Consider the following 26,869-nt stretch of genomic DNA (forward strand, 5'->3'; position numbering starts at 1 on the left):
TTCTATTTTGAATGAAAATATGAAATATGTACTTCAATTTAATAGTTTGGATTCTAACATACATAAACTGTATGACCGCAGAGCAAGAGTGAAAGTTAAACGTGAGTATATGTAATAACATTTAGGTCTTTCTAAAGTCAACAAGATGTTTGTATCAAGCTGGAGTAACAGAAAAGCACCAAAGAAGAAAATTTGTAAGAATGGTGGCATTAATGAAAAAGTAGAGCAAATGATTTAACGAGAATCACACAGTAGTACATTTCCAAACCAGTGGAATACTTTAAAAATAAATACAGCTTGGATGCGGCATTGGACATTCAGCAAACGGTGAGCTTGCTTTATTGAGAACACACATTCTATTGTTCTTGTGTGTGCTCCCCTATTTGAGATTCTTGCACTTTGCGGTGTATTAATTTAGATCAGCATGGCATGAGATCAGCAAGGGAATTTCTGCCAGTCTCTGATGTGGGCTGAACATCCAACCGCTGCTGAGGCTGGTACAGAAGCTGTGAGAAGTGGCTCAGGCTGGCAGCTGGGGCTGGAATGTGGTGGGAGGAGTAGATGGCAAAATAAATACCAATGTCCAGCTACAAACAGGCTTTTAATACAGATAACCACTGAGGGCATAATGTGGAGAGGCTTCTTGTTCCTCCTTTTCATTTCAAATGTTTTAGGTATGAAAGTTTATCCTGCAATGTTTTAAACTTCACTGGTGTTCTGAGAATATTCCGCTTCTTAAATTTCAAACCTTTCCTGTTGTAACAAGACATTACAATGGAAGTGAATGAAAGTCAAACCACAGAGAGCCACATGACCAGCTACGCTCCTCAAAGGCAGGACAGTTGAGGATAAGAAAAGATCACAGTCGTAGTCAGAGGGCTCTGTGAGGGTTCTCCAAGTATTCAACACATAGAGGGAGGATGGACTAGAGGAAGAGAGAATTCTAGTACAAGACATTCACTGTATGGGGGAGGGCAAACTATTTTTTAATATTAACTTGATGGCCTTTTATTTCAACCACTGTAGTCCAGGCTGAAATATCTGATCATTGATTAGATAAATTGCCAGTGACTTTGGCGATTCTTATTCTTTCACCCAGCTCTGTCATTAGGTCAAAGTTCTACTTAGTCTGATACTTTGGTGTGTGAATAAATAAGGATATTCCCATTGGTATCAACTTTACTTTGTTTCACAACACTTCATATTCAAACTAGAAGTTAAAAAATAATAACAATATTATTTTGACCTAACAACAAATTTATTAGCGCCAATCAATCTAGAAAATGACTCTTTTGCATGATTAGGCTTGTTAGTGATCCAGGTTTGCATGTCAGCTTGCCAACAACAGTTTATATCTGCAAATTAATAACAATCAAGTCTTTGTCACAGCAGTGCTGGCTACTGTTTAACGAAACCAAGTCAAGGCCCTGATTCATTTAATGGCTTTTATTAAATGTTTCTAAAATTTAAGAAGTTTTAAGAAACCTTCTGCATAAATGTCTTACATGTCTCAACTCTGCCTGCTCCGTTTGTATTTTGTACAAAATATAATGGCTATAATGGCCCAAATGTGACAGTATCTAATCCAAACTAAAAACTTTAGCATCTTTACACCTTGAAAAGTGAAGTGTCACTCATGGATGTGAGGAAGTTATATTACAGAGCTGTTAACGCCACATTATGGAGCAAATTATCTTTTAAAGAATTCAGTGCAAATGTAAAACAAGTCATAGGACTAATTTCAAACAAGTATGATGCACAGCATAGTTTTGAAAATTTATTCGTTTTTGAAAACCAGACAGCAACAAGAATTTTCAAGTTGGGTTCTGTGTAAAACAAACATTAACATTTTAAGAACAATGAAAATAAAAAATGGAGTGTTATCTTCACACACTGTAACAATCAGTTTTGACGTGCTTTAAAATCCCAACAAATTAATTTGTAAACAAGTTAGGGTAACTCTGACTATCCGAATTTTTGAGTTTACAAATCTACAATGACTCTCTTGTACATACCTGACCTGCCAACAAGAGGTCAGAGGTGAGGGAATCTGAACTAATGGATCTGTTCTTTCAAATTCCCTATTAACTATTATATTCAGTGTAAATTCAAACTACACTGACTGTAAAACAGACTGACGTTTTATAGCAAATACTTTTGTAATGCCTTTTAACATGTGACTTTTGAGTGACAAGTTACTTTATAATATATCTCAACTGAGATAATTAATATTAAAAGGTTTTTTCATGGACCAACTAAAATAGGTTTCAGTGACATAAATACTCAATTGTCAGAAGTAGCTTAATATGAATTTATCCACTCACTCACTCATCAACTTTATCCAGTTCCCTTCCTTGACATTAAAAATGTCCCCTATTTAATTTTGAACATGCTCGCTTGTTTAAATACTGAAATACAATCTTTAGCAGTTTTTTGACTCAATTGCTTTACATGGCCACAAATTCAATTGGTTAATATTCAGACCTATGTGTCACAATTTCAGATTAATAATGATTAAACTGAAAGCCAGTTTTAGTTAATTATTGGGACAAGAATTTAAGACGGTTGAAAACAAGTGTGTTAAGATTGTAGACGAGTCATAACCAGTTACAATAGTTAGTTCCCACAAATAAAAAATTGTGTCATTAAAAAATGTAACACTGTAAAATGATTAAATATTGTAATATTATCTGGTTATGGTGTTGAGTGGTGTGGAATAAAAAAATAAAAAAAACTTCCAAACTTTCAAAGACTGAGCCAGTTGCTATACAAGGGCATTCAAAGTTCAGTTTGCTGCTGTGTTGCCTTACGACATGACTCTCGTCGTTTGAATTCAGTTCTATTGAGAGTGAAGATCCAAATCGACCAAGTTCATTGGTGTCGACTCTCCCCGGCTTAGCGCACACCGAGCGGCACATGAAGGGGTCACATGACGTGGTCCAAATCTGCTTAACTTAAATTCTGAGGAAATAAGACAAAGACAATCCGTCTCAAATGGGACATTTTTTTTAAATGCATAAATGTACAATAATGTACCAGTTTATTACAACAATACACGGAGACACACTGAAGAGCATTAAAAAAAGAAACCTGGACAATTGAAAAATGAAAGCATATCTCACCTCTTTTTTTACACTTGTCCCTGCTGATGTTGACGGAGAGGCAGGTGGACTAAATTAGAGGAGAAAACAAAGACACAATTGCAAATCTATTAATGGTTTACAGCATAATTTCAGCTTAAACACCAGACGCTCTATGATCCATCTTAATGACTCACTGTGTGATAACAGCAATTGTGCAAATTAATTGCATCTCATACTGTCAGATGGGTTTAAAAAAATCTCGGTCACAGTCGGTGGCGGACTGTACTGTATCATATTTGAGAGACAAATGCCTGGTGATTTTGACGTAAAAATACTATTCCACGTTACATGTTGGCTGGTCTGTTATACTGCACAACCTAACTAAGACTATATTAACAGAATGTTTATACTGTACAGTGTAAAAAAAACTGAAGGTCCCGCTTTTCTGCTGTGGGACAACAAACACTAAAGCCAAAAACGTTGCTTCTCCACCAAAACATGAGCTTTATACATCAGCAGATGTCACACCCTCTTCCTTTTGGACACATTGATGTAAACTGGATGTTACTGGGACAGGAGATATTACAATAACGAAAGATGATGATGAACTTTCTTTGATTAAACTCCCACAAAATCCTCCCACTCCTGATTTACAGTAATGCTGCCTTCATCTGACAGGGGCATTTATTACATCATCAGCAGGACCTTGACATGAGCCAAAATGGGAGAGGCCTAATGTACAACCAGTCTCTCACACACACACACACACACACACACGCACACACGCACACACGCACACACACGCACGCACACGCACGCACGCACACACACGCATGCACGCACGCACGCACGCACGCGCACACACACACATCTCAATACCGTACCAACTAGTCTACTCACGTGTCTGATACATCTGTCTGTAGGCTTAATGACAAACTGGAGCAAAGACAAAGAAAAAATGGCTTTTACAAACCTCCCCACTTGCTTGGAGGCATTCTCGAAAAACTTTGTTTTGGAGGCAACGCTGCAGAAAAAAGGGGAAACTGACGTGTTAGTATTGTAGATAAAAATATGATTTTGGGGATTCAACAATCATTTTGTATTATTTGTCCAGCAAATCTTCGATGTTACACTTGTCTGATACTTCTTCTCTACGGGAGAATTAATTTGTTTTAATTAAAACAACAGCTCCAACAACTCACTGGGCCTCTTGACCCCTTTTGCATTTCCATAACTAAAAGTATCTAAACACAAGTGGCAACAGGCTTTTGTATCTGAGAAGAGCTCTTACTAGGATGTGGGCGTGCCCTCACTGCAGGCTACACTTTGAGGCTTTTGTGGCACAGGGTATCTGGAGGGGGGCTCCGGAGGCCTGACTGGGGGTCTACAGATGGATGGTTTCTCTGTGGACCTTGTTCTGGTCAGACCATCAGAATCTCCTGAGAAACGAACAAAAAAAACAACAACACTGAACCAGCTTCATGAAACGGTGCAAAGGAATATGTATTTTCGGGTGTAATAAACTCAATTCAACTTCTGAGGCTGCGGGGGGTTAGGAGTTGTGAAAGGATTTCATAAACTTAAAGCAGGTAGTATGCTGTTTGCTTCTGATCAGGTCAAGCTGAGTGCGTTTACCACAGTCTTTTTCTGAAATCATCTGAAATTGTTCTGCTGCTGCTGGAAATAGGAAAAGTGACGAGAGTAAAGCTCATACAACTGGTGCAACACTGTTCCTCGTTTTAATTTTCCGTAGATGACCGACCACCTTCCTAGTAACAAGGTTTAGGGTGAAAGGAAATTAGGCTAAAACGCCTTTATTTTTTTTGAGGACAAAAAAAAAATTTGCAGAACAAATTAAAAGGCAAATTTGTAGAGCAAAGATGCAGCAGCTGGAACATGTTCTAGCACCTCATTGAGAGCAACACAATTGGGACAATCCTATAACCAAGACTATGACAACAAAGAGCAATAATCAAGTTGTCTTAGCTTTTTTTAATCATGTAAAGCTTCAAGATTTCTTAGTTTTTCTGGACATATTTAAACTCACTCGCAGATAAGCGAGTGAGAATGACATTTTCAGCCACATACACACCTGACGTGCCCTTCGGAGGCGGTCTTCTGCCCTGGAAGGATGGTACTCGGCTCACATAGACTCCCGATTCCCCATTTGCCGCTGAAGAGGAATCTGGCCTTTGCCTGGTGTCGTCTACCTTCCCGGCCTCGGAGTCCTCGTGTCTTTCCTGACGGTTTGACGGTCTGGGCATCAGCGCCAGTCTCGGGGGAGGTTCTCTTGGAACCTGTGGAATACAGCTCACAGGCTTCGTCCGCTGCAGGGGAACGGGGCTCGCCGAGACGTCAACGGTGGAGCTGGCTTCCTGGCCATCTGTTTCAAAGAAGCCACATGAAAGTTAATGCGAGGTTTTCGAATAGTGGAGTCAAGAGCTGGAGCTGGACATTGACACAAATAACAGATACAGAAACTTGTCAGTGAAATTTGCTTATCAATGTGCAAGAAAATTGTTGTGATCTGGTAAAACAACTACTGGCCAGGCACATCACAATTTAAGACAATTTTGGTTAAATAATTTCAACAGAGACACACACACACACCAAGCTTTGGATTATTCATACAGGGCCGGTTATTTGGCTATACCAAGTTAAGAACAGTTAAATATCACATAACGCAGGGAGGACAAGTTGCAGGTGCTCCACATTTCTCTGCCCCAGTGTAAGAGATGATGGAGTCACACCCACTTAAAGAGGGGTTCAAACAGAAGGAAAATTACATGATTTAGTCCGAGGCATTTAAATGAATGACTGATTGGAGATTTAAAATAATGTAGAGTAGATAAGTTTATTTGTACTTGAAATTTTGAAAAGCACATGATGAATTTTCTAAAAACAATCAACGATAAAGCACAAAAACAAAAACTGAACTAAAAAATGAATAGATTTTGATTTGACAGGCGAATTAATAATTCCCTGTTAAGGAAATATGTATTAATAATTTGCAGTATTTTATGGACAGACACACATTTTCTATACTTCTGAAAACGACCCAACAGGTGTGTTGTGGTACAAATCTTTCCAAAGCTGTAGAATAATCCCTATTAACAGTAACCTACTGTACGCTCAGCACATTAAGGATGAGATAATGATGAGGATGACGATGACAATCAGGCCCGAGAGAGGCTAATAATTACTCTCTGTGTTCTGGAAGTTGTCGTGACTAAGCGTTGGATAAACACGAGGTGGACGCTTGGAGATTGTGATGGGCTGCCGCTTTCTCGGGGTGATCCGCGGAGGAGGGACAGGTGGGGCGGTGCTGTCCTCTGGCATATTACTGAAGATCTGTAATCACACAGTTATTACAGTAACACATGGGTTCAGTAGCTAGTATGTCAGACACATGTAGCCCACAACTTTGTTAAATAAGTGAAATTAAAAAATATATATTTAAATGCCACAAATAATTTTTTTTCTTTTAGGACAAAATGCTTTCCCCTCTGAAATGGTACCTTTTTGTAGTCCTCAATCAAGATTTCCACAACAATGTTTTGGAACTTGATATCCAACATGGCCGCCACGGTCTCCTCCTTTGCTCTCAACAGCGTTGGTCCAAAGATGACGGCCATGTTTGAAGGAGTCATGCGGTTTTCATCGCTGTGGCTGCACACACTGTCAACAAATAAAGCCGGGTTGGGTAAAAAGTAACCAAACCCACTGGCACAGGCGGTGACACATTAACTCGGCTCTCGTCGGAACGAGCACACGGACGCCTGGGAGCAGTCGAAACAGTAAACGACCACAGAGACCCGTCGGCACTCACTTGACCAAGTGTTTGATGAGCATCTCCAGCATCTCCCGATTCTTCTCCGGTAGTTTGTGGGCGAGGGAATGGATTTCGCTGAGTCGAAAGTCCAGATTGTCTGACTCTGCGTAAGAAAGAAAACACAAAGTTGACAGATGGACAAACCTTGAATAATCACACGTTAAGTTAAATGTATGTTAAGAAATTATGCAAAAATATTGATGAACATGGAGGAGGACGCAGCCATCCACAGCGTTTTGCATGAGACTAATAAAACAAAGTCTCCACATAAAACCGAACTTCACAGGTTGTTTTAAAGGACGACCTGTAAAATGAGCCTGATGCTTTTAAACTCATTGTCCTCCCTGTTTTACAGCGATGTGGTGTGACAGACAAAAACAAACAAAGATCTTAGATTTCCTATAGTGAACACAGAGATATAATGTACTGCTGCATGAACCTGCATTCTGCACAGTACTGGTGTACAGTACTAATGACTCGAATCCAAGTCTTTTCAAGGCAGTGCTTTTCTCGTGGTGTCGGAATGATCGTGTTACCAACATGTTACCGACTGAGAAAATTTCACGTGAACACCACCTCAGGTCGGAATGTCAGCAAAAATTTTGAAACACGAGTTGTTTACATCATACACAGAAACATGGCGACGGAAAGAGAGCGTTTGGTTGATGCTAAAAAACTTTAAATTAATGGTGCAAATGAACATATAGCATATCCTTCATGCGACGCTTACTTTGCAATGTGGTATTGAATTGTAATGGCTAGTTGCTGTCCACATAGTTATCTATTTATTTGCCTGTCACAACTTATCATACTTTCTTTGCTCTTCATTATTATGCAAATATTGGAAATAGGAGTCAATGTGTTGTTTAAAATCCCTCTAAAACACATAAATACAATACATTTTGTTTACAGCTTCCTTGTTCTTTCGACATATCAAACTTCAAAGAACACGAACACAATGAAGTCGGACCAACGTCCTTACAACTCTGGAAATGGGACCTTCCGTGGAGCAGGTGAATGCACAATTCCTGTTGTAAAGGTAAACCCAGATGTATGGCATGTTCAGAACTGACCATACTATCTGATCTAAAACAACTAGAAAAGGTAATTTCTGAAACTAAACTGGATTGGTGATTGATGTGTGATTACTAGATCGACGGCAAAAAAAGTTGAAAGTTATGAAAAAGTTGAATACAAAAAGGCTGAAATGTGTTGGTAGAATAAGAATAACATATGGTGTGAACAATTCACACAGATCAGAGGAGACGTTTTCCTCTCTTGTTTTCTAACAGGTGAAGAAAAGTTCTGACCTTCGTCATGTCTGTGACATGTTTTCAAGGGGATGCCGTGGAACAACTTTTCACCTTTTTAAGCTAGGTGACATATTTCAGCGGTAGATCTACAGAAGATCCGAGAGGCGAATTTAAAGAGGAGACAGACACAAGGACACAACCTCCCACAATTTCAGCACTGGATCATTTCCAAAACATGTCTTACTTGCGGCACACATGAGGTCCCTGTGTAGACTGTAGGTCATCAGAGGTTCAGACAGACTCCTGGAGAGAAATAAAGAAGGACAACTGTAAACGCAGTGCAATATGACAGAAACGGGACCAAAACGATAATCTGCACTCACTACAGTTACACAGTTACACTAGGCAGCGCTCAGGGAACACAACCTCTGTCAGGGCTGCATTTGTTATTCTAATTATGGCAAATTGTTTGTTTTGTGCATCTGGGTTTTTGTTACTGTAAAATACATTAAAATATTGGAACTCTGTAACGATGAACTCTGCAATTTCAAGCGAGTCAGACTTTTAAAATGCATTCAATTATTGTTTAAATTTGATTGTTATACATCATTATTCAATTTAATTGTATTTTAAAGATACAGAACAGACATTCAGCAGCAGTTTTTAAAAGAACAGCTGTACATTTAGAACAATATAGTGCATTATATATATTTATTATATCTCTGCTGCTCACGTGTGTCTATGCAGACACACATACACACCTGAGGTAAAACTTCAATGCACTTGTGATAGTTTTAATGTCCCAGTCGCTGCTGTGGAGGTCCACGTCTCCCGGGTTCGTGGGGTCTACGAAAAAGCAAATCAGAAATAAACAAGCAGAAAATATTCAATGCTGTTCATATCCAATCTCATGTAAACAGTGAAAACCGCTGGTGATCGATTTATCAGGGAAATCCGTAGGTATCTGACTACAAATATGATAACAGATAAGCAGCACGGGGCCAAGAAGTCTTTAATTGAAGTTTAACTAAAAAAATGTAATGAAGTTTCAGGTTTCTGGTGTTGTTCTTTGTGTCTGTGTTTCTCTTCATTTATTTTGCCACTTGGGAGCAATAGAAACCAGCTGTAAACATACCGACATGTTATCACGGTTAAAGTTGACATGTCAAAGTTCCCTATTTTTATAGCTCATTTTTATTCTGTGTTATGTTACTCTTCAAGCGATTAATGTCAAAGTCCAATCTGGAAAAATCTGTTTCTTTAGCTACTATATGCTCCACTATGTTTGCCAACTAATAGCTAACTTTTTCTGCTGTTTGTTGCAAAAAGTGCACAAACTCTTCTCTCTCTCTCTCTCTCTCTACAAACCACAGCCTGAGGTCAAAATTATGCAAAATGATGCTCTGGAAAATCAAAAAACGATGAGCTTTAGAGATTGATAGCCCAGCAGCGTTTGGGCCAGTATTCTCTGTGGGTCAGTCACTGCTAATAACCCCTTTTTCATCAGGGGTCATTTCATGCATTCTTACTATAAAAATATTGTGTATAACTTTAAAAGCAGAACCCTGCAGTGCCGGAGCGCTGCGAGTGAGTAGCCTGCTCGTACTCCCCCCCGTCACTTTTACACACAAGTCTCCCAAAAAGCCGCCAAACCCGTTGTGCTGTAGAGTCAGGTAGATGAGCCAATTGAGGAAAACGACGTGAATGGACTGCTGACATGTTCACAGGCTTATTTCCTTACCAAAGAAGGCATTTAAAAGCTTCTGCACTTGGATGTTGCTGCCAACTGTTCTGTATACTCCTTCTTGTGTCACTCCTGGAAAGAGGAGAGAGGGAGGTTAGGGGGAGGAAGAAAAAAAAAAGGGAGTGTAATCTGGACAAATACAGAGCAGTGGAAATGTACCACATGCTTCTTTTCAGTCTGCGTGAGTCTGAATTAAGATACAGATGTTCTTTCCTGATTATGAACGCTTCATTTGACTATTTAGTTTGAGAGCGAACAATGCTCCATGCTTGGATCGTGTGTCAAATTACACCCTCATGGCTTGAGCGCTTAATTCCATTCTTGGAAGATGAATCCCGCTGGTGGAAAAAAAACAGATTGTGACTGTAAAATGATAAGGCAACATTTGCCTTCGAGACAGGGTTGCATCATGTACAGAGAGCGTGCATGAAACACGGGGAAAAATCATTCTTAAAAAAAAAAAAATATCTGACACACAGACCTAAAAGGACATTCACAGAGTGACAAGGGATAAAGACGCCGTGATTGAAAATCAGCCCCATCCGAGATAGACTACCATTTCAAATGACAACAATTGCAAAGAAGGACATTTTTTTCCAGAGACGCACACTGCAGGAGTGACATCGATATGAAGAACATTTGACTCAACTACGCCCCCTTAAGGGCATGTAGGCAAAGTCTCTAAAAAGGACCTGTTACCTTTTGATTCAATATAGTTGATGCACTTTCGCACAAACTTGAATCCAGTTTCGTTCAGCTCCACTGTGACATAAACACAGACAAAAGAAAATGAACAGATTTAACAGCAAACAGGAGATTTGTGACAGTGCTTCGTCATTCTTCTTTCAGTGACATCAGATGTAAACAAAAGTACGACATCAGAGATTGTTGTGTCTACACCAACATCTTCAGACTGAGAGGAACGATTGACCGACTTACTTTCAGCCTGCTTGTGAATTGGGGAGTGATAGATCTGAAATGATAAAAAAAAATGTGAAAAGGAAAGTGAGGACTAGAAATGCAGCTTTCTTGAAAATGACAGAAAAATCTTGATGATGATACGAGAACATAAAACTGTTGTAAAATGAATCCAAAATAGTTGAGGGGAACATTTGCATCCGTTTTTCCAGTTTATGTGTGTATGTAAATTACATAGAAATAATAATACTGCAAACAGAGACAAAAAAAAAAGTGCCGACAGATGAAAAATATCTGACAAATGGAAAGTGCCAACAGGAATAATCATCAGATAGATTTTATATAAAACCTTTTCCTTAAAAATCATATTTTAGTGGCCGGGGTGGCTCAGTGGATAGAGCAGGCACACATTTACTTTGAGGTTTATGCCTCGACGCAGAGGTTCGAATCCGACCTGTGACGATTTCCTGCATGCCTTCCTCCCTCTCTCTCCCCTAGCCGGCCGGTCAAATTAAAGGCGGAAAAAGCCTGTATATAAGAGTTCATCCTCACCTTTTTTGGGGAGGAAATTATTTCGTCCCTCACAAACAAACTCTTTTGATATTTTCACATGGCACATGTTTTTAAAATAACAGCTGCAGGACTTAATTTTTTTATCTATGGATGCAAAAAAAGAAGCTTGGTAATAAAGGAACAACTGACTGAAAAACAGATATTTTATGCACTGAATTGAAACCAGGGTTCGGAGAGGCATTTGTGAGCGTTTTGCTCTCTGCCCTTCACTTTAATGCCAAATTGTTAAAAAGCCTTTTACTGGAAAAATAAATGATGTGAAAGTGCATAATTACATTTGTTGTCTTGGCACATGGGCTAAAGCATGTCAGCCCTTTATTGCTCTGGAGATGTGACACATTTGCTCAAACAGACTTGTAGACTGTAATGGATCAGCTGGCTGCCTGAGCTCAGGATGGTTTTGCTTCCAGAGCTCCTGGGGATATTTGCACGGGCACAAAACCTCTAAAGCTATGGCCAAGGTGTGTCAACTAGCGCTGCACGTCAGTTCTTTTGTAATAAAATGTCAGAGTAGTGAAAAATGACTGTGATCAGAATTTGATGAGCCCAGCTCTATTGTCTTCTGTAAATGTGTATGACAATAGGGACATTGCCTACAATGAACCTAAAACCACGCAGAGTTGATCCTCGTCCGCACTGAAAGGTCAAAGACCTGCAGAGTTGCAGATCTTGGTTTGAAAATATTTGGGCGTAAAGTGTATTGAGAAATTTTCATCATATACAGAAGTCATTGAGGAAGTGGCACAAAAAAAGTGTGCGCTCTGTCATTTTCACATCCTCCGACAGCGACCATTTATGAGTTTGGTCCACAACTCACACGACATCCACCGTTGAACTGTCTGATATGAAAGAGATCTGAGCACAGCTGAAGACACAACATATATATGTGTTTATAGCTGCAACAAAATGAAAAATTGAGGTCTTTATTAACTCAAGACTTTAGACTCAAAACCATCATAAAGCCTAAATTCTGCAGTGCTTATGATGTCAGATGTGAGCTGTCACCTGTTCTCCTCGACGGATTTTATAGACAAATAAGTAAATACGCTCTAGTTAAATCAAGTTTTTTTCTCTCTCATTTCTTCCAGTTAGTTTTTCTTCAGGGTGTAATTGATTTGTTTTGGGAAGATATAACACATTTAATTAGGCGCAATCCAATTAGGAAGCTGCAACTGACATGCATTTTGATAATTGTAGCTTCTAACAAAAACATTTGTTGTGATTACAGATTTACAGATGTTTAAAATCGAGGGTGATTTTTATTAAAAAAGAAACAAAGTTTGGATATACTCAAGTTGGGAGATTTATTTGTGAGCCCAGTTGCCACTTCGCTTTCGGTATTTTGACAGCAACGCCACGGTCCCAAAAAAAAGATCGCAATATAACAACAAATGAGAAGATAATTAACTCACAGGCTCTTTTCCATCCATGGCCTCCATCCACATCTTCCTGTCCCCCTCTGAAAGAGCCTGGAAAGTAACTGGCATGTTTCTATGGAAACAAAAAACGCCATTACAGAGGCAGAGGTTGCAATGAAAATTATTCAGTCACAGGATGCACCGCTACAGCTTCTAACCACTGTGAATGTTAGCCGTTTTAAGCCTGAGCATCACACCCACATTTTGCAATCAGATCGGGGTGGACAAAATAACAAGAACACTACGAGACAAAGTAACTGATCAACCCCTGCGTGGCAGCGACGGAAGTAGGAGCTGGAGATAAATAAGACAATCACGGAGAGATGATGAAAATCCACTGATGCAATCTGTCTTCGAGAGAAGCAACAAAAACCAGAAGCCAAATTTTACAGCTTGTAGGCGAGTGGATGAATTGTTAACTGAAACAACTGTGCGGGTTTAAAGCCGTTTCTGCCAACTGCAATGATCAAAACCTCCAAAAACTCTTGTAAAGGAACATTCAAAGAGATAACTGTGATATCCATAGTGTTGGGTGAACAAATGCCCGGGGACACGTACAGTTAGAATAATAACAATTCTGTCACGTCTTCTGAGGTTAAAGGTCAGGGTCAGGTACGTGCAATGCACCGGGACCATTTCAGGGACATGACATGTGGGCGGACGCACGCTCGCCTTTAAACATCGATAACATTGTCTCCGGCACCAGACAGCGCAGCCACCTTGAGTTTATCAAACAGCTGTCCAGTCGTAATGTTGTTGTTCGGTTCACACTGTTGCCCAAAATTGGTCGCTCAACATTCAGACACTTTGCATGCGCTTGATGCATAATTCAAGTGGCTTTTAAACCTTTTAAAACATCCTGCTGACACACAACTCTCCGCAGACACAAGAGAGTGTTTATTAAAATGCATTTAGTACTGAATGGTCCGCTTAAATAAATATGAGCCGTTGCTTTGCCTGAAAGTCACGTAGTTTGCCATCTGTTTGCAGCATGCGCCTCCGTTGCTTAGGGATTGTTTGGGCTACAGTCCATTTAGCCCTCACACTCTGTCCTTGTAAACCACCTGTTCACCTCGCCCGCCTGAACCTGTTTATCCCACAGGGCTGCCACGTTGCCTCATCTCACACGCTCTCTCAAGATTTGTTTGCGCTAACCTCTCGTTAGTTTCCACGTCAAAGCAAAAGCGCTTGTCTATGGACTCCGTCTTCCGGCGGAAGCAGGATTTCAGCGTGAGCTGCGTGGGGCCCTGCAGGGAGAGGGAGAAAGTGGTCAGTGTGCAGTGATGGAGATGACGACAGTAGGGACAACATCTGAGGATATGAATACAATATGTAGCATTTCTTTTTGGTAAGCACCTGTTTGGTTGTTGGCTTCTGTTCACAAGGTACCATGACCATCAGTCTTCCCTCCTTATGATACTTGCAATAATATTTGACCCATGTCATACCCAAAGCCCCTGTTAGGAGAAATAAAAAAACAAAATTTAAAAAAAGGAAGGGTCTTGTCAGACGCTAACAAGCTTCTTTGTTGTTAATCATGTAAACTCACACTTCTCCTGACAGTACAGATAACCCTCCATCGGCAGCAAATTGTGCATTTTACTGATCTGGGAAGGCTGTTTCATTCGTTTCATCAGCTCCTCCATCTCCTCACTAGTGCTCTCGTAGTGGTTTCTCGTCTGCAGGGGAAAAAAACAGACAGCAGTTAGGAATATTAACAGATGTCCGGTTAAAAAAATCATTTGTTGCCAGTGACAACAACACTCACGTTCTGCAGGCTGAGCTGCAGTTCCTGCTTGTAGGGCATGAAATCACGAGTCATCTCCACTGTCAGGTTGTTGAGCGTCAAAACGCTGTGGAGAAACGCCAGCACCTGTCCAACCAAAGAGCATATTTAAGAACCGCAGTCAAGAGCAGTCAGGAGAATATGAATTATTCTAGAGAAGAAAGGATGAATGCAGAGTGGGATTCCGTTCTGTTTTTCCTAGCATGTGTTTACAAAGTGTGCTGTATGTTTCCCCGATCGCTTGTTACGTGTGTTGCAGAGGAGACCACGGGCGACACTCACAGGCTCCACCACATCAAACTTCTTCCTGTCCTGCACCTGATGGATCTGGTAAACGTACTCCACTGACGATTCGTAGAAGTTCACCCGCTCTTTGTCCAAGACTTCATCAGCCTGTGGGGGGAACATTTTTAAAAAAGGAAACTTCAAACAGTGGCTCTCAGTTTAACATTTCACTATCTGATTGATGCTAAAAATCAATGGCTGTACCTCTTGAAGTTGACTCTCTTTCTTCTTGGCAGAGAGATTCAGGTGTTTGTCCAACTGGGAGTAATATTTCTCACTCTCTTTTTCAAATTTCTTTTTCTTCTCCTGCAGGACAGATGTGTTAATTATGACGATTGGAGAGATTTTCATACGATAACAACAAGAACACTATTAACATATCATCGACTGAAAAACATATCAAGCATGAATAATCATAAGTGTCCCATCCTCTAATCATGAGCTCCTCTTAGGAACTTTTATAGTCACACATTAGAGTTTACAATGTCTGATAATATCGACCAATATTTCCCCCTCCTTTTTTATTTCATATAAAATATTTTTTTTAATCAGGATTGCATAAATTAATTGAAACAATTGAGACCAAGCTATGTGCTTCACAAGAAATGCAGCAGTTGAAAAAATGAAACTTTTCAGCGCTCTCAAGTGGACAAACTATGTAATGGAGTCACCGTTTCTAAATTAAGAAGAAAGATGATTTGTGATTTGTTGTAACAATATAGATCCACTTGTCGAATCAGCTCAGTGAAAACATGGAACATGAACACAATAACTGAACAGAGCCTTCTAAACAGTTAAAAATAATAGAAATAAAATAGAAATAAAAATACTGGATAAACAGTTGAAGTGGTTTTGGGATAAATGTTCTACATAGATAATAAAACAGCTCACTGTTACACTATTTATCGGTGTCTACTTGAATAGTAAAAGCAAACGCTTTAAGTTATTGATAAATGCCTGAATCCTTCAGCTTTTTACACTTGAATTGGTCTTGTTGCAAACGCAAACTTTACCAAGTTAAGATACAAAAAAAACAACGAGACCCTAAATGAACCTGTGTTGGTTCCCAACAGACTAAAGATGTTGGGCACTACTTGTCTGGCTCTATTATTTTTTTTTCTGAACTCTTTCCACCATTGTTCCCTTTTTTCTGTTGAATGTCTTGATTTTCATCACCGGTACATTATTCTAAATCCAAAATAAAGATTGACGGAAACTTGTAATTAAACTGGAGCTTGTTTCCTTACTATCCGCTCCTTGAACAATCAAAAGATAATTTTGCATTACATGTAGTTTTACATTAGAGCTCTTTTGAAGATATGAATACATTTTCCATGACATTGAGGACATCTTACTGCACTGAGGGGGGAAACCGCAGCCTGGTCAGAAAGACGGCAGAATGTCAAATTGCACTTTAGGGAAGTGACATGAGCTGCTCCGAGCTAGAAAACTGACTCTACAGGTCCCGTGAAAGAGGAAGACGATCCACTTGCATGTTATATTGTTGTTAACCAGGTGGAACAAATATTCATAAATAGAAATGGGGAAGTAGCCTCAAACATCCTGTTCAGTCTGTGCAAGTAGCTCAGGAATTAGAGAGATACAGATCAAACTCTGAACCCACCCCTCTTTTATTCACGTTAATGAGCCACATTTCACTCACTTTTGTGACTCCTATTTGCTCTTTTCTGAACTTCTCCAGTGGCTTGATGAGAAGATCGGAGGCGTTCTGAACCTGGACAGGTAAACACAGGGTGGCTGTCACTGCGGTGCGGAGAGTCAAACTGCAAAAAACACACATGCAAAGCAAATCCCCATCCTAACCCTAAAAGCGTCAAACAGCCCTGTGAAGTTGTGATGAGCAGCGGAAATGTCCCCACTCCTGTAAGGTCTAATAGTCAAACTGGTCCTCACAAAGGTAGAAGAGAAAGTACATGCGCGCACACACAGACAAACTTTAACTGCCATGTGTAGAGCACTCAGAACTCTCTAACACTGTGTTTGCAGATGAAGTGTGTTATATGTGGGGCAACAAACATGTTGAAATTTGGGCAGGTAAAATATATTGTAATGTATTTTTCATAATCGCTTCCAGAAGAACCATTTAGCATTTGACCTCCACTTATGAAATTAGATGTGCATCCAGAATAACCAGTTGAATGGGTTGCTAGTGCTGCTGCTAATGTCATTCCATGACAGATTTAGTTGATGACATTGTAGCTCAAGTTCAAGTAGCTTGAAAAAAAGAGTGATGATGACATAAATATGAAAATACTGCTATTACAACACAAGCATATTATAGAATTAATCATTTACGGTATAATAAGGTGTGCGAAATAACAGTAGCAGATGTGACACCAAACGGTTTGAAAACACGAAGAGAAAAGTGGAACCGTGAACGAAAAGGACCAAGGAAACCAAGAGGGAAGTTTATACATTGTTATGTCTAATCTAGGTTCATGGATGCGTTTTGTGATAATAGATTTTGGTAACACAAATGGAATGTCTACTGTACAAATAAAGGGGTCGCTTGTCCTTCCAAGTGGTCTAATCCGTAGTGGAGGAGACGTTAATGTGGGTCTGTTCGTCTCATGATGGTTCACATAGGATGCAGAGGCAGCATGGAGGAAATTGATAACCCACCAGCATCATCCTGTCGTGCTCCACTTCCTGCAGGAGACCAGCGAACTCATGGAATGACTCGGCTGAGGGTGAGAAAACAATGAAGATGCTGAGGACGACCGGAACAAAGACTTTGCACTTTCTTAACTCAAGTGTCTGACGCAGGAAACGTATTCGGAGCAATTTAAGAAAAGCTCCAGCATTAATGCAGACTTGAGTGAGTTAGTGATGATTATATTTCCTGCTATTGTTGATACACATTTGTCATTGTGCTCTGAAGCAGTCGTTTGAGTTTTTCCAAATCATTTTGTTTCCCGATTCCTCACATTCAAGTTGTGAGGAATTGCCACTCAGCTGCCAAAAATGTCCGTCTCAACTGAGGTCAAGTAGTGAAAGTCTCTATGAGCTGATTCTGATGAAAACCCCTTTTTAATAACAAATTCCAAAGTATTTCTGGCGACTCAGCTCTGAGAGCATCATTACCGAGGGGGAAAAACTACAGAAAAATGGCTTGAAATGTTCTCCACAAGTCTGAAAGTCAGTTTTAATAGTGAGAAAATACAAAGTATGTGTCGTTTATCAGCGTGTCTGAATGAACTTACCAATGTTAATCTCATCATCGGTCAGGGAGTCACCGATGAAGTCGAACTGGAACATGCTGAGGGTCTGAGAAAACTTCTGCAATGCCACAGAATAGCCTATAATATTAAAAAGATTTAATATGAATTAATATTTTTAAAACAACTGAACGCAGCTCCAAACGCCTCGGTCACAAATACATTGAACCACAATGTACAAAACGTTATCTTTCTTCACATTAGGGCTGCAACTTCAGCTTATTTTCATTTACGATTAAACTGTTGATTATTTTCTGGATTAATTGGTTCATAAAATGTCATAAAATGGTGAAAAATGTGGATCGTGTTTCCCAAACCCCAAGATGTTATTTTGTTTTGTCCACACACCAAAGATATTCAGTTCACTGTCACAGAGGAGCAAAGAAACCAGAAAATGTTCACATTTAAGAAGCTGAAATCATAGAATTTTGACTTTTCTTCTCAGAAAAATTACATGAACCGATTAATCAATTATGAAAAATAGTTGCCAATTAGTTTAGCAGTCGATTACTATTCGATCAATCGATTAACTGTTGCAGCTCTACTTTACTGCCAGCTCAGTGCAAGTGCAAGTCCGTGGATTATTATAACTGTGCATTTTTCTTTTTTCTTTTTGAATCTCTGGTAGGAAAGTCTGAAGTCTGGACGACATCCTTGGCAGGACTGAGCGGCACAGCAGCAGCAGCCAGTGTGAGGCCGATATAATATATCATCCCTGCTATGTCTGGCTTCTATTATTCAAAATAAAACAGACTCTATCCGTTGACTACTGTCCTGCAGAGCGTTCGGCCTGAGGAGAATCTAGTCTCATATGTTAAATCTCTCCTTAAATCTTTTTGCCCAGCAACTTTTTTTCACTCATTTCAGGGTTTTTTTTACCATCAACAGATTTTAACTTTATTTTGGATTTTTTCTTTGAATATGCTTCCCTTTTTAATCTAAATTAAATGAGCACAGGGTCCTGATCTTCATGGACTGAGATTTTTTTTTTTAAATGTGGCTTTCATGAATATCTCTATCTACAATACGCACTCGTGACCCTTTTGGGACCTTCACCACTACAGTACACTGACACTTTAGTGTTTGCGGGGTGAAAAGCTCTTCGCTGGTTGCCGGGGCCTGCAGGAGAGGACAGCGTATTGGCCCCGGTCACACAAAACAAACTGTGTTCCTCCTCATTGGGTGCCACTGCCACACTGACCCAAACTGTCCTCATCCATTTGCAGGCGCTTGCATGCAGCCAGGGGGCTGCGGTCCATACTGTCAGTGGGACTGGTTTCCCACCACACCTCAGCCAGCAGCAGGCAGATGTCAACACACAACACCACACAGCGGGGAGGAGAGGTGGGGGAACCAATCAGGTGGAGGGCTACAGGTACCGCGAGAGGAAACAGCTGTTGTCCCACTGCACATCTGCACCAGATCCACGACCCTGTCCCGTCCCAGGGTCGAGGCCCTAGCCCCTCCCCTCCCACCCTGGTCCCGTGGGGGCCCCTCACAAAGGGCCCACTGATGCTGCCCACTGCGACATGCACTCAACGATCCAGACCAGCTGCCACTCGTGTCAGAGAGTGAAGTCAGACGAGACGAGAGAGCCGCTCTTACCCCTGATGGCCGTGATGACACTGTTGCCATCTTTGATCAGCTCCTTGAGAGACTTGCCGGTCCGCTCCAGCTCCAGCTCGTAGCACTTGAGCGTCTCTCTGAAGTCGGGGCTGTCCAGATAGCAGTCGCTGAACTCCAGGGGAGGGTGCCCCATCTTCTGGACGAGTGGCGCTTTCAGACAATAGAGTCACCGGGGCTTGTTTGAGTGGAGCCGACGCAGCCTCTCACGCTCCTCTGCTCATCGCGGCGCACTTCACACTGTCATCCGGTCGGAGGAGCAGCAACCGCGGTGTCCGTGGGAGCCTGCGGCGGCGGCGGCTGGGCGCAGAAGTCCCGTGTGGGACTCGCTTCTCTCTTCTCACTCCTCTGTCGCGCTGCTTGAACTCGAATGTGGCCGGAGCCAGGTCCTCTTTTCCACTTTTCCTTGTTGCGGTGTCGTAATTAGAAGCGCGACCAAGAATCCCCTCGGACGCGTCCCATTCCGAAAGGTTTCACACTTTCACAAAACCCCATTCAACCCCTTTACCTCGGTTTGAAATGAATTGTTTGTTTGAAAAGTCATTAAACCGCTGAACATGTGATGTAAAATATATACTTTTCTGAAATAATTATTATACACATCTTAAAAGCCAGAACATCTTTGCACAAAGCGTAACACAAAGCGAAATTGAACGCAACCAACTGGCTGTGGACTCAAATGGAAGCTTCCCCCTTTCCCACACCCAGGAGGTTCTTAAAGGGGCCGCAGCGCAGGGACCCGTGTTAACCGCACTGCTTTCATGACCTGTCGGAAATCTTCATTCTTCGAACTGTGCTCTAATAAGTGGACCAAAACAAACAGTAGTGACGACCGGCGTGACTCTACATCGGAATCTGCTGCACGAAATTTTATTAAGATGTATGTCAAAAACATTTTTTAAAAAGTGACCCTGAAAAAGTCGGTCAGTCAATAAAGTTTCATCATTGCAACTTTGTGGCATCCCACATAGTAAAAGACCAAAAAGAAGTGGTGACACAATCAAAACCTACTTAAATAACGACGCAAATGGAGCTTCTGCTTGAGAACACTGCATTTAGAAGATCTCAGTGAGGAATTGTCCACTCAGCATTTACCAGAAATGTGATTAGTTTTTTTTTAATTTTAATTTTATTTTTGCTCTTATGTGTACTTGTACCAGCCCACCAGATTTAAAGCTCATGTGGTGGTGTTGCACACACAAATACCTCTGTCTGTGTAAATAATCATGAGTATCAGTAAATACTGATGGGTCCTAAAAGTAAATTATCATGACACACACACACACACACACACAGACACTGACACACACTGTGTGGACTCCTACACGTGTCATGAGAACAATGTGACTGTCCCGCGGTGAGACAGGACACACCTGTATGTGACTGGGTGTGTTACTGCATTCAGTGTTGAGTCATCTACCACAACATCAGCTGACTTTGTTGCACAGGAAGCTTCACCAGACTCACTGAAGTGCCCCTCACAAGCCCACAGCCACAGGTGAGTGAAACCAGTAGTGGAGGGGAATATTCTCTTTAAGTTCAGTACGGTAAATCAATTCATAGTGGCATGCCACATTAGGAAAATAAAAATAAATGCCAAAATATTATGTTGACATGTTGAAAACTGACTTGTTTGTATTTTGGTTATTATCTTATGATTATCACAATGACTGTCTCTGTCTTGACCTGCAGACATGTTTCTCCACTGTTATGAGATGTGGCACTCCAGGAATGAAGATTAGGATAAGTGAAGTATAATTTTACACCCACCACACGTGACAGAATAAATTCATTGCTGATCTCTTCTCTTCTTCGTCATCACTGGTATGCTGCAATAACCGTTAATGACCACCAGATGTCATCCTTCTGACTGAGTTGAAGCAGGGTACAATGGTTACCCTGCAAATACACAATCACTTTTAATTGCGTTATTTGAATCATCCAAATACATTACACAATCCAGTCAGTCACACACTCAGGTCGGGAGCATGCCCAAGGCTCATTCACATTTGCAGCCTTGATCTTTTTTTTTTATATCAAGGTTGCAAATGCAGCCCACTGCTCCTCAGCCTCCATTCACAAAATCAGCATCAGTAGTGTTGAAGAAGTTACAGAGTGGCCATGAGAGATAAATTAGTCTCCAAGTCTCCAATCTTAACTGAGTTTCAAAATGTTCACAATTCTCTCTCTCTCATATATACGGCCATTTTCATAATGTAACATTGTGGTGCACTCTTTGTAGCTGATCATATTTTGTTCAAATCAAGTCCCCTGATGGTTAATAAAGGTGTCCCACAAGGATCAATATTAGGTCCCCCTCTATTTACTTTTTGCATAACATATTTATTTTCATATTTATTTATATATATAGATATATATATATATGATGACATCACCTAATCACTTTAAGGTTCTCATTATAACTTATTGAGCACTCCACAGACAGGCCCCTATGTACATTTCTGACCTGCTGCTACCTAACATCACCAGCAGGTCACTTATAGTTCTTCCGACCAGGACCTACTTGTTGTCCCTCGCACACGATTAAAAACAAAAGGTGATGGCGCAAATGGAAGCCATGGCTCCGTCACTATGGAATGCTCTTCCGGCTGACATGAAATCTGCCGGCTCTGTTGATGCATTATTTATTCAAACTGGCCTTTGTGTAGTTTTCTGCCATTTTTTTTTGTCTGACTGGCACAGTTTTAATTAATCATTGTATGCTTTTGTATTCCTGTAGGCACTTTGTGACCTACTCTGTGAAAGGTGCCATATCAAATAAACTTGACTTACTAACTAACTTAATTACTTACCTTGTACGCCATCAGCTCTACTGCAAACCAGACCTTAACCAGGTAACAGTCTGCCTTTGACAATCTCCACACCAATTTTATTTCCATAAAGTGTTTTCTGAACACATTTCACAACAGCATAAAGCTTCCTTACTTCTGTTAAGAATATTGGAAGTTGATAATCCAAAAGATACTATAGAATATGAAATATTTAATACATTTGGTTAGATATAGCTCAAAATCTCAATTCTATTTTGATTCACTCAGAAACAGAAATAAATTACATCTACATCTAATTTACTAACTGCACTCAATAATGGAGATATCATGTATGCTAATGCAAAACAAGCAATTCAAAAAACAGCAATTAATTCCACTTCGCAGAAATTTGTCCTACTGGTCCCGTGATGACAGAGTGAGCAGGTTGAATCAGTGATTAAATATTAGGTGGGCAGCAACAGAAACTAGATCAGAGACAGATTATTATGATAATGAACCTTTGTCCTCTTATCTTAAGATTTTGTGGCTCATTCTTTGTTTTAGACCTTTATGTTTTACTCAATATTGCGTCAAAAGCGTCCTCCACTTCCTCTGCAGAACACAGCACAATAAGGACGAGAGGACAGACCGCGGTCCCCACACAGATTCCTCAGCTGGGCAGAATGTTTGATCTGAATTCTGAAGCTGTTTGTTTGCCCCGGGTAAATGGGGCTATTGTATGCAAATATAGGGCCCAGAAGCATATGACCTCCCCAGTGCAGGGCAGTGGCTAGTGTGAGAGAAATCATTAGCAATGCAAAGTCATGGTGCTCTGATACTCTTGTTCACAGTCACAGATTGAAAAAAAAAATCGTCTAATGTCGATATAAAAGTTTCTGGATGTACTTTATTCCAAACTGGAGCTGAAGGTAAGGTGATTTTATTTGTCAACATGATACCAGAAGAAATTTGGGATATTTTGCTCTCATTGTGCTTTTCAGCTCGTTTATCCTGTGCTTATGGGTAGTTTATACATTACAGTTATGTCTTGACTTGACTTTGAAGAGTAATGAAACTCCTGATGATTTAAAATTAGAAGGAATAAACTGTGACTCTATAGCAAGTTAGTCAAAAATAGTAACGTAACCAAAAACAACAGCAGACAAAAACGAATTTCGGGGCCAAGAATTAAAGGGTACCACAGACACTGTTACGTCGGGTGCAGATGTCCACTTTGCATGCTACGCCATGGCAACTGGTGGAAGCATGTCACATGATGCATGGTGCCAGACTTCCCTGATGCCCTCTTAAGTGGCCTGCCAACTGCCGAGGGGGGGCAGAGAGGCTTCATTTTTCTCTGGATCCACATCAATGCCAAACCAGCGGGTCAGCGTCGTCCTCTGCGTCGCCTCCTATGCCTCTTACACCTCCTGCTGAGCCGGGTAACAACTCTGACATTGATATTAGACTTGAAATGCAAACATGTGGAAGTCACATGAAAGTCAACAGCAGCACAAAGGAGATAAAATATTGGATTCCTTTTTAAAATTGAAATACATTTTTGACTTGGAAAAAATTATAATTTACTAATTTGGTGGAAAGAAAATGTCAAAAGTAATTTCTATTATTTGTTGAATTCAAATTTCTTAGCTGCTGTGATTAAAGTGTCCCATTTATAAAAGGTTTAGTATTAAGTTACTCCTAAATTTCCTCCTGAATATTTGAACATATTGACAGTTTAATTTTTTGAGTCCATTCTCTGAATCTCAGCTCTTGATCCCACTAACACTTTGCGCAACTAACAGTTCTTTTTTATTATTGGTTAATCTGCAGATTGAATGTTTTATTAAAATGTTTTTAAAAATGCCTAAAACAAATTGGCACAACGACCAAGTTTTCAAATTGCACTCTGAAACCCAAATACATAAAATTTTATTTAACAAAAGACAGAGAATATTAGCAAATCCTCAAAATGGAGAAGCTGGAATTGGAGAAAGTTAAGTATTTTTCTTTTCTTGAAAAATTACCCGAACAATAATTCCACCAAAATGTTCTGTTGATTGACTAATCAGGTAATTGTTTAATCGTTCCAGCTCTAATGTACTCCATTTAAAATATGTTAAAATCTGCAGTTACAAGCAGTCAAATATATGTCCAACGAGTGGTTCTTGATTAAAGATTCAATATTTTATATAGTTATTTTAATAACTCATTCTTTAATGGTTCCAAAATAATTGACTTTCATCGTAGTGACACAGTAACAATAACTGATATTATCAGTACAAAGTTATGTCAATTTCAGTACTACAATAGTATTTGATAGTGATTTGTGTAGAGCAAACATTTTTACAGTTTTTCAAGCGCTGTAAGAAAATTTTTTGTTTTTGCATTTTGTTTCATTCTTTATTTCTGTTTCTGTTGGTTTGTGTTATTTTGTCTCCATTATCTACTTTTATGTGGCCTGCTTTGTTCAGGTTATTCTGTTACCTGTTCTTCGATTATTTACAGTTGGTTTGTTTTGTCTTGTGTGGCCTTATGTTCTGTATTTATGTATTTAAAAAAGAAAATCAATATTCAGCACAATCTCCTTTCACCCGATGACCCTCAAATGTGTTTGTTGCACTTTTCCCACCAGACCCGGAACCAAAGATGAACTGGGCATCGTTTTATGCTGTCATCAGCGGTGTGAACAGACACTCCACAGGCATCGGTCGCATCTGGCTCTCTGTCCTCTTCATCTTCCGCATCCTGGTGCTGGTGGTCGCAGCAGAGAGTGTGTGGGGCGACGAGAAGTCCGGCTTCACCTGCAACACACAGCAGCCGGGCTGCAACAGTGTCTGCTATGACCACTTCTTCCCCATCTCTCACATCCGCCTGTGGGCGCTTCAGCTCATCCTGGTCTCCACTCCTGCCCTGCTGGTGGCCATGCATGTGGCCCACCGCCGCCACGTCGACAAGAGGCTCTACAGACAGTCGGGACGGGCCAACCCCAAAGACCTGGAGCAGATAAAGACCCAGAAGATGAAAATCACAGGTGCTCTCTGGTGGACGTATGTCATCAGCCTCTTCTTCCGTGTTGTCTTCGAGGTCATCTTCATGTATTTGTTTTACATGATCTACCCTGGTTACAAGATGATCCGTCTGGTGAAGTGTGACTCGTACCCCTGTCCCAACACCGTGGACTGCTTCGTGTCGAGGCCCACAGAGAAGACTGTCTTCACCGTGTTCATGCTGGCAGCGTCGGGGGTTTGTATTCTGCTCAACATTGCAGAGGTGGTCTTCTTGGTGGGGAAGGCCTGTAGTAAGCATTTGCACGATGCTGGGGACTCAACTATGGGAGCATGGATCCAACAAAAACTCTGCTCATTCTAAAAAAAATACACAGATTCCATACCTGCACATAGGAATGTGATAGTGATCTTGGATCCAGGCAGCAGGATATGATTTAACTAATAAAATATAGAATATACTGTACATCACAGTTTGACATGGTGATGATTTATCCAGTGGTTATAATCTCAGTGAACTCAGTTTCACATTATTGTGCACCAGACTTGAAGTGAGCACTTTCACTGAAAATACTATACACACAGACACACACACACACACACACACAGACACACACACACACACACAGACACACACACACACACACAGACACACACACATACACATATAAATGTTGGAACTTGTGCCACGAACAAAACACTGTAAACAGCTGCACTTACAGCAACAACAATAATAATGATAACATGATATAATAACTTAACGTTTGGCCAAATAAAGATCAATGAAGTAATAGTTTTTAAAATCGGACCACATCACAGGCTTTCTTTGTCATGGTCTTTTTTAAATTTTGATCATGATGAAGTTTTTTGGTCTAGAAATGAAATAATTACGTTAAGATTGTGTCTGCTGATAATACAATGCATTTCCAACATTTCTGGTATCTTCATTTATAATATTCCATTATTTACATAAAATGTGACCAAAAAGGACACTTTGTCTAAACTACGATGAATTGAAATAAAGGACTGGGGCATTTGTGGCTTTTCTTCAGCTGTCATAAGTGAGATGTTATACTAACACATGGGAAATATGTTGCGTTTCATGAATGTTAAATGACATAGTGTTTGTTTAATACGGATTCCTGGTGGTTAAATGGCTCCTTTAGAAACAGAGATAAAATTTAAGACAGAAAATAAAAATTATATTTCAATTTATTCATTTCGAAGCTGGATGTTTTTTACATGGTCAATACACAGAAGGATAAAAATCAACCAGCGTTTGTGTTACTGTTAATTTTCAGTGCCCATTCTCACCATGGAGAGGAGAACACATGCA

The 26,869-nt window shown here is 40.3% G+C and overlaps 2 protein-coding genes across 4 annotated transcripts; one reads left to right on the top strand and one right to left on the bottom strand.

Moving 5' to 3' along the window:
* Positions 1-1,764: 1,764 nt before the first annotated feature.
* On the bottom strand, positions 1,765-20,399 carry LOC118300993 (oligophrenin-1). Its single transcript, XM_035625992.2, has 24 exons — positions 19,737-20,399; positions 18,117-18,212; positions 17,536-17,597; positions 16,556-16,627; positions 15,097-15,198; positions 14,890-15,000; positions 14,590-14,694; positions 14,371-14,500; positions 14,178-14,278; positions 13,977-14,068; positions 12,816-12,894; positions 10,852-10,885; positions 10,612-10,674; positions 9,910-9,984; positions 8,930-9,014; positions 8,413-8,471; positions 6,913-7,018; positions 6,602-6,761; positions 6,287-6,434; positions 5,176-5,466; positions 4,375-4,522; positions 4,057-4,107; positions 3,123-3,171; positions 1,765-2,961 (listed from the first exon to the last, which is right to left on the bottom strand). The coding sequence occupies exons 1-24, from the start codon at positions 19,888-19,890 to the stop codon at positions 2,950-2,952; spliced, it is 2,385 nt and encodes a 794-aa protein (XP_035481885.2). The 5' UTR covers positions 19,891-20,399; the 3' UTR covers positions 1,765-2,949.
* A 768-nt stretch (positions 20,400-21,167) lies between these two features.
* gjb1a (gap junction protein beta 1a) lies at positions 21,168-26,748 on the top strand. Of its 3 annotated transcripts, none has more exons than XM_035627095.2 (3): positions 21,168-21,252; positions 21,447-23,454; positions 25,161-26,748. In XM_035627095.2, the coding sequence occupies exon 3, from the start codon at positions 25,175-25,177 to the stop codon at positions 25,895-25,897; it is 723 nt and encodes a 240-aa protein (XP_035482988.1). In that variant the 5' UTR covers positions 21,168-21,252; positions 21,447-23,454; positions 25,161-25,174; the 3' UTR covers positions 25,898-26,748. The 3 variants fall into 3 exon arrangements, with proteins under 3 accessions (XP_035482988.1, XP_047186558.1, XP_035482987.1); XM_047330602.1 differs by lacking the exon at positions 21,168-21,252 and having other exon boundaries at positions 22,212-22,247; positions 22,495-22,520; XM_035627094.2 differs by lacking the exons at positions 21,168-21,252; positions 21,447-23,454 and adding an exon at positions 23,462-23,967.
* The last annotated feature ends 121 nt before the right edge of the window (positions 26,749-26,869 follow it).

The sequence above is a fragment of the Scophthalmus maximus genome, chromosome 2, assembly GCF_022379125.1.
Source record: "Scophthalmus maximus strain ysfricsl-2021 chromosome 2, ASM2237912v1, whole genome shotgun sequence".
Taxonomy (NCBI): domain Eukaryota; kingdom Metazoa; phylum Chordata; class Actinopteri; order Pleuronectiformes; family Scophthalmidae; genus Scophthalmus; species Scophthalmus maximus.

Excerpts from the sequence above, each read along its gene's own strand:
- LOC118300993 (XM_035625992.2), bottom strand. The coding sequence starts at position 19,890 with ATGGGGCACCCTCCCCTGGAGTTCAGCGACTGCTATCTGGACAGCCCC. Across the intron at positions 18,213-19,736 it reads TGTCATCACGGCCATCAGGG|GCTATTCTGTGGCATTGCAG; the intron begins GTAAGAGCGGCT and ends TTAATATTATAG. Across the intron at positions 17,598-18,116 it reads CGATGATGAGATTAACATTG|CCGAGTCATTCCATGAGTTC; the intron begins GTAAGTTCATTC and ends TCTCACCCTCAG.
- gjb1a (XM_035627094.2), top strand. The coding sequence starts at position 23,940 with ATGCCTCTTACACCTCCTGCTGAGCCGG. Across the intron at positions 23,968-25,160 it reads TACACCTCCTGCTGAGCCGG|ACCCGGAACCAAAGATGAAC; the intron begins GTAACAACTCTG and ends TTTTCCCACCAG.